At 39.3% G+C, this 10667-nt stretch overlaps 1 protein-coding gene across 1 annotated transcript in view; it reads right to left on the bottom strand.

Moving 5' to 3' along the window:
• mpzl3 (myelin protein zero like 3) overlaps positions 1–9900 on the bottom strand; it is a 21529-nt gene extending 11629 nt beyond the window's left edge. The window contains exons 1-2 of the mRNA XM_022760491.1: positions 9682–9900; positions 6726–6892 (exon numbers count right to left, since the gene is read on the bottom strand). Coding sequence (XP_022616212.1) covers positions 6726–6892; positions 9682–9751 — 237 coding nt within the window. The 5' untranslated portion in view covers positions 9752–9900. The remainder of the gene's footprint in view (positions 1–6725; positions 6893–9681) is intronic.
• Positions 9901–10667: the final 767 nt, after the last annotated feature.

Genomic DNA, 10667 nt, shown 5'->3' with positions numbered 1-10667 from the left:
TGTAAGTAGCTTATTAATATTTATATATTATTATAATTACAAAAAAACAACATACACAGAAATATGAATAAAATAACGCAGACTGGGCTAGATCGGCAAGATTAAGAGTGTGTAGAAATCTGCCTTACAAAAAACCTGTTAGAAATGTTGTCAGAACAGTCCTAGAGCAATATTCTCTTACTTACTGATGCAGCCTAAATCAAGATGCAAAAATGTAATGCTTGGTAAATTGAGTACTTTACTTGCCTTAAGGTTTACACACTATGAGCACTGTAAACAAGGATGGCTGTGTATATCATCCCAATAAACCGAGGCAAAAAAAAAAACAGAATCACCTGAATAAATCAACGACTCTCATAAAGCCTTTATGGTTTTGCACTGTCTATCTGCGCATTTTTCTGAGACACTGATTGTAAACCTGGCAAAGATAACCTAGTCATGTCCCTACTCAGACATACTGAAGAGCAGCTTGAAGTCAATGACTCTGCTCAGTCTGGAAACAAACACTAGTCTCAATGGTCCTTTTTAAACTAATGGATGATAATGCTCAATAAGCACCGAGGGTGGGAGACTGTTTTAACTGGGCCACCTGTACTACAAATCTGAGCCATATTAGACAAAGCTTCCACTGGCAAACTTACAACAGTGTCTAACTCAAGTTTAAGATGTTCATAATAGATGTATTTTTTTTATTCATTATTCAGCAGAATTCAATTGCCAATCCCCCATTACCATCAGCTTCCACAGATATTTGAATTGAAACATTCAGCCCTCTCTTCTCCAATCTACAAAATAATTCTCATCAGGACTGAGGTAATTTAAGTGGCATCATGAAGCATCAGCGATCAGATTGACACTAAAGCTTTGGCAGCAAAATTATATTTTCTGATGGAGCTTTTCACATGCTTATCATATGTCTCTCTCCCAGTGTGATATACGACCGGGGACACACGGGCCAATACACCAGCCAAAACTGCTAATGAAATTGGATGGAAAGTAAATGAAGGTTTAGAAATTGAAAAGAAACTTGCAGACTTTTCCATCTATGTATCAGGAAAAATGCCACACATTATTTTTCGTGATAATAAGAATAAAATAGCTGAGGCTGGTGGGAAGAGATACAGGCACGGTGAGCTTTCCCTTGCGTGACCCTACCTTCCTACAAGCGAACTGCATGTGAGGTCAACTAACCTACATCTCTTTTGTACTATAGCTGATAAGGACTCTGTGAGTAATACCAGCATCTGCTGACTGTCACACACACACACCAAACACCAAAGCATTTCTTCTCTCCTCCCCCTACACCACTTTGAGACCAGACAACTATTGTACAGCTTAATGACAAACCAACAGCACTCCATATCAGTGGAGCCACAAAACATTGCTTCCACTTAAGTCTGTACTGCTCCTATAGGAAATGAAGGCATATAGGGTTGCAGCTACCACACTATGGTTCCCTGCTCCAAATGCAATTTCACAAACCAACTTTATGGCTCGCCACAAGTCCAAATGGAACATGTCTTAAATTACTTGCGGATTTTTATGATTTGGTCATTGGAAACTAACCCAGATGTGGGCTTAGATAGACTGCGAAGTTGGAATAACTGTTGTCTTAACAACGAAACCACCGACATCATTTCAAAACGAAGACCACGATACACCAAAAGGAAGGGTAATAAGTAGCTGACCAACTGGATTTCCAGGGGAAACCTCCCAAACGGACACAAATGCTGACAGGAAAGTGGCTGGCTAAAAACCGAAGATTCTCGCTGCAGTGATGCTGGACTTATGGACACAATACAGCATCTCACTTATTTGAGCGCGCACTGACTTTGCTTCAGGCAATGATTTACTATCACAGCTGTACATTAAGTTCAGAAAAAACTAAGAGAATTAGACGTGATCGAGAATGCAAACACAACCAACCAGATATTCAAATAAGTCATATTTGATATAGAGTGAGCAATGGAGTCACATCCTGTACAAGGAACACAGTCACTCTTATTCCATACACCATTATATCTTTTAAATCTGATTAGTGTAACCTATGATTGTTTGCAGTGCTGTTTCCTTTTCTGATATTGCACCCAATTCATGGTCTGCATCAACATCTATTGCATAACATAGCAGATCCAATTTAAAATTTAAATAGTGATACATACAAGAACCCATTTCGAACTGACTTTTATACATTATGATTTTAATCAAAATATCCAACCCACATCAAAAAAAGACGTGCAATGAAATAGATTTTCAGCATACAAAGTTGTCAATTAATTTTCCATGTATGACTACTTTATGACTTACGTATGTAATGGACAATTAATCAAGTAAGTAGACGATTCAGCTCTTTTTGATATACACAGGAGTAATAATTTGGTTTTTGCGCAGGAAGTCAGTAACAAAACAACAAACAAAGGAAAAAAAAAACATTGATCTGTAAAACCAGATGAACTAATGGCCTTTGTCACTTTAAATAAATTATTTGACAAAAATCTTAGATGGTTACTTGAATAAATGGCAACTGCACAGCATCAATATCATCTAGTGCACTGCTCAGCATGTGTTCTTTGTTCTCTTGTACTATTCATCTTTTAAAGTAGCGTGAATAAATCAAATCCAAGGGCAAGTCAATGAATGCATTTATGGAGAATGTTCTGCCCAAATTGGACTGCAACTGAAGACATACTCTACATATTAATTTTAACAACTGCCTGCAACAGAGATATATACAGCCTTGTGTATCGTATAAGATGACAATATTGTGATAAGATGTCTACTCACTGTCTGTGGTGGCCCTCCACTCTGGGGCTATAAGACCAGTCAACAGTCATCTTACTGGTGCCTACTGGTGGAGGTGAAAGAGCAGGACAACGAGACGGTATCCCCTTTAATGCATGGACTTCTGATGGGAACTCACTGAGATGGAAGACTCAGAGATAGGAAGGGCTGGAGGTGAAATGAGCGTAGAAAGAAGGTCAGGATGACAGCAGAAAAAGGTGAAATGTGATATGTGCAGATTTACATGTTTACATGTTCAGGAAAAACGAGAAAGAGGTGGAAATAGAGGCTGACAAAGAGAAAAAGGAAGGATACATTTACTCACTACTACAAAAAAACAAAACACCTGATACATTTACAAAAACATGCCCACACTGCGGCAACATTTAAAGTGTCAGCGCAGCAAATTCCCCCTAGTAGACACTGAACTGCGAGTGACATTCTGATACAAAGTTTCTCACCAGCCTCTTCTCTGTGTGTTGACAGGCTTGGCTACACAGCTTGACCTGTCAGGACCTTCCACTACAAATAAAGTTATGTCCCTGTGGCTCTTGCAGATGTTTTCATTGTTATCACTACATTCAGAATAGCAAGGGAGGCCAGTCAGAGCAATGGCCTCTACAGCATACTGATGCTTAAGAGCTCGCTACACTGCACTGACGGCTCTTTGAGACTTGAAAACGTCTTTACACTAGTGTAAATATTAATAGTTATCAGGCTCTATGGCCGACTGAAATCACACCATTAAATAACCAGAACAAATTATGAAACAAGTCTTACAGCCACTCCAGCAGCTCTGACACCAATTTCTATATATAAATACAAAAGTGCTCTATGAGCTAAATGCTAATATCGCAGCATGCTGACGCGCTTTTAACATGATGACATTTAGCAGGTGCAGTATACTATTTACCATGATCACAACTTAACTTACGGCGTTAAGCCATTTACTAATTAGCACTAAACACAAAGTAACACTGAGAAGATCAGAATGTCTTTAGTTTAGCAGGTATCTGCATAAACACCCACTGGACAAACTGAAACTCACCTGATTGTGTCGCTACATGAAAATCAGCGTGTCACATAAATCAACAGAAAGCCATCCCCAGGACTATCAAAGCCTAACACGCAATCCCATCAATACAAGTCATGCATGATGTGTAAGGAGCAGCACCAGAGAATACTATGTCAAAGACAAATATTTAAACGAAACATAAAACTAAAGATAGTATAAATGTTAAGTACTTGTGAAAAATATATATGAAAATATAATAAAATAAGCAGAGTGTAGAATCTGGAAGGATACAGGTGTGAAAATGTGCCTTACAAAAACAGAAATGTGTGTCAGAACAGTCCTAGAGCAATATTCTCTACTTACTGATGCAGCCTAAATCAAGATGCAAAAATGTATGCTTGTGTAAATTGAGTACATTTACTGCCTTAAGGTTTACACACTATGAGCACTGTAAACAAGGATGGCTGTGTATATCATCCCAATAAACCGAGGCAAAAAAAAAAAAACAGAATCACCTGAATAATCACTGACTCTCATAAAGCTTTATGGTTTTGCAGCTGTGTGTCTATCTGCTGCATTTTTCTGAGACACTGATTGTAAACCTGGCAGAGATAACGCCAGTCATGTCCCTACTCAGACTACGTAAGAGCAGCTTGAAGTCAGTGACTCTGCTCAGTCTGGAAACAAACACTAGTCTCAATGGTCCTTTTAAACTCATGAGTAATGCTGCAATAAGACCGAGGGTGGGAGACTGTTTTAAACTGGGGCCACCTGTACTACAAATCTGAGCCATATTAGACAAAGGCTTCCACTGGCAAACTTACAACAGTGTCTAACTCAAGTTTAAGATGTTCATAATAGATGTATTTTTTTTATCATTATTCAGCAGAATTCAATTGCCAAATCCCCCAATTACCATCAGCTTCCACAGATATTTGATTGAACATTCAGCCTCTCTTCTCCAATCTACAAAATTAATTCTCATCAGGACTGAGGTAATTATGCAAGTCACTGAAGCACTGCAGCAATTCAGATTGACACTAAAGCTTTGGCAGCAAAATTATATTTTCTGATGGAGCTTTTCACATGCTTATTCATGGTCTCTCCCAGTGTGATATACGACCGGGGACACACGGGCCAATACACCAGCCAAAACTGCTAATGAAATTGGATGGAAAGTAAATGAAGGTTTAGAAATTGAAATAAGAAACTTGCAGACTTTGTTCCATCTATGTATCAGGAAAATGCCACACATTATTTTTCTGTGATAAAGAGAATAAAATAGCTGAGCTGGGTGGAAGGAAATACAGGCACGGGTGAGGCTTTCCCTTGCTGACACACCTTCTTTTTACTATAGCTGTAAGACTCTGTGAGGTAATACCAGCCTATCTGCTGACTGTCACACACACACCAACACCAAGCCATGTTTCTTCTCCTCCCCCCTACACACTTTGAGACCAGACAACTATTGTACAGCTTAATGACTAAACCAACAGCACTCCATATCAGTGGAGCCACAAAACATTAGCTTCCACTTAAGTCTGACTGCTCCTATAGGAAATGAAGGCATATAGGGTTGCAGCTACCACACTATGGATTCCCATGCTCCAAATGCAATTTCACAGAACCACACTTGATGGCTCGCCACAAGTCCAAATGGAACTGCTTAAATTATGCGGTGGATTTTTAGTGGATTGGTCATTGGAAACTGAACCCAGATTGTGTGGGGTTAGAAGACCTGAGTGCAGTAATGGGTTGGGATGGATACATCTGAACGCATTTCAAACAAGACCACGATACCACCAAAAAGGAAGGGGTATTAAGGTAGCTGACCAGCTGGGATTTCCAGGGGGAAACCTCCCAAAAGACACAAATGCTGGACAGGAAGGTGGCTGGCTAAAAACCGAAGATTCCTGCTGCAGTGATGCTGGACTTATTGACACATACAGCATCTACATTATTTGAGGCCGCACTGACTTTGCTTCAGGCAATGATTTACTATCACAGCTGTACATGTAAGTTCAGAAAAATCAAGAGAAGTCAAGGTGATCGAGAATGCAAACACACCAACCAGATATTCAAATAAGTCATATTTGTATAGAGTGAGCAATGGAGGTCACATGCCTGTACAAGGAACACAGTCACCTGTAATTCCATACACATTATATCTTTTAAATCTGATTAGGGCTGAACCTAATGATTGTTTGCAGTGCTGTTTCTTTTCTTGATTATTGACCAATCATGTGTCTGCAATCACACAATTTCACTAACAAGCAGTCCAAATTTAAATTTAAATAGTGATACACAAGAACCCTTTGAACTGATTTTAAGTTACATATGTTTAATCAAAATATCCAACCTGACATCAAAAAAAGACGTCAATGAAATAGATTTTCAGCATACAATAGTTGTCAATAAATTTTCCATGTATGGACTTACGTATGGACTTACGTATGTATGGACAATTAATCAAGTAAGTAGCGATTTCAGCTCTTTTTGATATACACAGAGTAATTTGGTTTTTGCCATGGGGCAGTAACAAACAACAAACAAAGGAAAAAAAAAACATTGATCTGTAACCAGATGAAACTAATGGCCTTTGTCACTTTCAAATAAATTATTTGACAAAAATCATTAGATGGTTACTTGAATAAATGGCAACTTGCACAGCATCAGTATTCATCTAGTGCACTGCTCAGCATGTGTTTCTTTGTTCTCTTGTACATTCATCTTTTAAAGTGTAGGTGAATAAATCAAATCCAAGGGCAAGTCAATGAATGCATTTTATGGAGAATGTTCTGCCCAAATTGGACTGCAACTGAAGACATACTCTACATATTAATTTTAACAACTGCTGCAACAGAGTATATAATACAGCCTTGTGTATGCGTATAATGAATGACAATAGTTGTGATAGATGTCTACTCACTGTCTGTGGTGGCCCTCCACTCTGGGGCCTATAAGACCAGTCAACAGTCATCTTACTGGTTGGCCTACTGGTGGAGGTGAAAGAGCAGGACAACGAGACGGTATCCCCTTTAGATGCATGGACTTCTGATGGAGAACTCACTGAGATGGAGGAGACTAGGGAAGGGGCTGGAGGTGAAATGGTAGAAAGAAGGTCAGGGATGACAGCAGAAAAAGGTGAAATGTGATATGTGCAGATTTACATGTTTACATGTTCAGGAAAAACGAGAAAGAGGGTGGAATAGAGGCTGACAAAGAGAAAAGGAAGTGAGTGACATTTTACTCACCTACTACAAAAAAACAAAACACCTGATAGCATTTACAAAAACATGCCCACACTGCGGCAACATTAAAGTGTCAGCGCAGCAAATTCCCCCTAGTAGACACTGAACTGAGTGACATTCTGATACAAGTTTCTCACCAGCCTCTCTTGTTGTGTTTGACAGGCTTGCTACACAGCTGCCTGTCAGGGACCTTCAGCTACAGATAAAGTTATGTCCCTGTGTCTCTTGCAAGATGTTTTTTCATTGTTATCACTACATTCAGAATGCCAAGGGAGGCCAGTCAGGGCAATGCCTCTACAGCAGTACTTGATGCTTAAGAGCTCGCTACACTGCACTGACGGCTTCTTTGAGACTTGAAACTGTTTACACTGGAGTGTAAATATTGGATAGTTATTCAGGCTATGGCGACTGAAATCACACCATTAAATAACCAGAAATTATGGAAACAAGTCTACAGCCACTCCAGCAGCTCTGACACCACTTAAAGTACAAAAGTGGTGCTATGAGCTAAATGCTAATATCAGCATGCTGACATGCTTTTAACATGATGACATTTAGCAGGTGCAGTATACTATTTACCATGATCACAACTTAACTTAGCGTGTAAGCCATTTACTAATTAGCACTAAACACAAAGTACAGCTGAGAAGATGAGAATGTCTTTAGTTTAGCAGGTATCTGTCATAAACCCAAGCACTGGACAAACTGAAACTCTGACCTGATTGTGTCGCTACATGAAAAGTCAGGGTGTCACATAAATCAACAGAAAGCATCCTCCAGGGACTATCAAAGCCTAAAGCAAATTCCTTGGCAATGCATCTAATAATTGTCCAAATATTTCACTCAACACCGAAAATGTCTGTCTCGTGGTGGCAATAGAGGAGAAGCCAGGGGACCGGGATTCGTCCTCTGGGAACCATGAATGAAACCTCTACCTGCTGATGGTGCTAGACGAGAAGTTGCAGGAGCACTAGAATTAATCTTCGAGGGACCTTGAATATATGAAGCAATTGTCACAGTTAGGCTAACCAGCCAATAGTTGTAGAGCTATTTCAGGCTGGACCATCTTTGCATCACAGAATGACAGGGCTGCGCCGCTAACGTGGCTACAAATCTAAATCAAATATTTATCATCCCATCAGTGACTTTCATACACCACAAATTAAAGCATCCTTCTCCATTTCAAAGCAAAGGCCTCAAACTGCATTTTCTCTGAGGACTAAGTGAGAGCAAAATAAGCTTGGCAATCAGCAGATACATCCGATCTTAGACTGACACCACTGGTTCCATCAAAGACCCCAACAGCCATAATGAGGACAAAGTTTATCTTACAGTAAAGTAGTGTGAGAATTATCATGCAATCAGCCTGAATCATCTACAAGGACCCCCTGGGCGAGCGGGTCGACAGCATGAACAAAGCTATCACTTCATAAAAGTGGAAATCAAGCTGAGGGGCCTTGAAAGCTGAGCAGCTCTTGAACTTTTAAGACAGGATAGATGCTGACAATCTAGTAATTAGTGGTGGGATTGGAAAGTTGGCAGCTCATCAGTTGTGATGTTGACACATGGTTTTTTAAACAACCACATGTCTGGATATTTAAATTAAAAAAAAAAAGTCAGGAGGAAGACAACACCATGTTGCCGTGTCCTGATGTGACCCTGGAAGGAAAAAAAACTGGTAAAAATACAGCATGGCAGACACTGCTCGTGGCATAAATCTAGGACAAAATTCAAGTGTTTATCAAATAAAGACAAACCCTAATGATACTAATCTGCCCCTACAGTTTCGTGTTACTTGTGACTCCCTCTGACTAAGCCAGAGACTACAAGAGCCAAAATCCTACTCCAACATCTGTGGGACAAAAAACGAGATTGGGATGACCCAGCACATAAAAGGCATGGAAACTTCATCTCCCCCACAGCAGCCATTACTGTATGCTTCTCTCATTATTATTCCTTCAATAAAAGGAGACAGGCAAAGAGAGGCAAACAACTGCCCACAGGCTACAACCATGTTTGTGATGTACTTAGCAAAAAGACAGTTCTCTTAACTTACTGCATACCAGTTGTCAGAGTCCATCCAAACCTGGCTTTTTACGCTGTCCTGTTTTATTATGGGCTTCTCCTGTGTCCAGTGGCAACTATTTGACTTCTATGGGCTATTTTGACTTAATCCTACCAAATAAATAACTAACTGACAGACTACTGTGACTTATAGTGTTCACTACAATTTCATTTCCATGTGGAGTCTGTATATTGCTGAATGGGTTCATACATGTGTGTGTTAAATGTACAAGATTGTAGCACCATGTTTTTGTTAGGCGTGAGTATTTTGTTCATCACCGAAAAGTAAAACACGAGCTGTTTTAAAATGGCGTTAGATGGTGTTTACAGAGCGGCAGACTTTAATTTCTTGCAGACTTGTCTTTCCTTGAACTTTTCTAAAAACGAAGCGTGTGGACTACAAAAAGCTGGGCTCGACATTTGTATGGAAAAAAATATCCTGACTTCGGTCACTAGCAGTACCTGCATGCGTGTACAAACATTAAACTAAACGTACACACGGTTTCTCGCAGATCAAACTTGTTTTGAAACACGGCGAAATGAACGCCGAGCTCCGGCCTGTTTACTCACCCAAACACCCGAGCAAATACAGCAGCAAGACCACACTCACGGCGATATTCCCCTGGCGCAGTCGACGCATTTTAGTCTGTGGAAACGGGTTCACTCGCTTGGCGATTAAAAAAAAAAAAAGTTGCGTCAAAGTTTCAGTACAATTCCGTCCATTATCTGGTTTGCCGTGACTCAGTCTCTCCACTGCACCCACTGACTATCCTACCTGACAAACAGGTGTATCAGGAAGTGGCGCTGCCGGACCTTTGGGAGTAAAACAACATTTAACTTTTAAGATTAACTGAAGGAAGTGAAACACCCTGGATGATTGGAAAAAAAAAAAGGTTGTGACACACTTTACAGCTAAAATGTTCATAGTGAGTGTGTTTATGATTCAACCAAAAATCTATGAGGTTACAACGCACTGTAATATTATATCAACTACTTGAATATCCCACTGTAAGACAGGTGTATAGCCTACATTAAAGAGTTTCTAAAAAAGAATACAGTTGAACCGCTCAAATGTTGACCTTTTGCAGTCAAACCATACACTCAGTTGTCAGTTTATTAGGTACACCAGTTTAAATTCTATATTTTCATAAAGATTATATTCAGTTTTTGTTAAAACTCTTTTGGAGAGATGTTGACTCAGGTGGTGCTGTTTTGTATTGCATTACACTGACAGGTGTTTCTATTATTATGACCATTCCATTTATGAGAGCAGGCAAAATAACAAAAACATTTCTGTGTTACAGTATTATGGGCTGCTCCTGTATAGATAAATGATACTGAAAATTTCTGGAGCTTTTATATTCATTGGTAAATTAACAACAACAACAACAATAATAATAATAATAATAATGATAATAATAATAATAATAATAATAATAATAATAGACAGTATGGTTTCATTTAAATTCCTGCTGCAGATAATATTAAGTGAATGTGTTTCACCATGTTGCCGTTGCAGTCACAAAGTAGTGCCTGGACAATTCACTGTTAAAGAA

Source organism: Seriola dumerili, unplaced genomic scaffold (assembly GCF_002260705.1).
Source record: "Seriola dumerili isolate Sdu_G_001 unplaced genomic scaffold, Sdu_1.0 BDQW01000337.1, whole genome shotgun sequence".
In the NCBI taxonomy this organism is placed as follows: domain Eukaryota; kingdom Metazoa; phylum Chordata; class Actinopteri; order Carangiformes; family Carangidae; genus Seriola; species Seriola dumerili.
The sequence above is the reverse complement of the archived record's forward strand: the minus strand, read 5'-3'. Positions and strand labels throughout refer to the sequence as shown.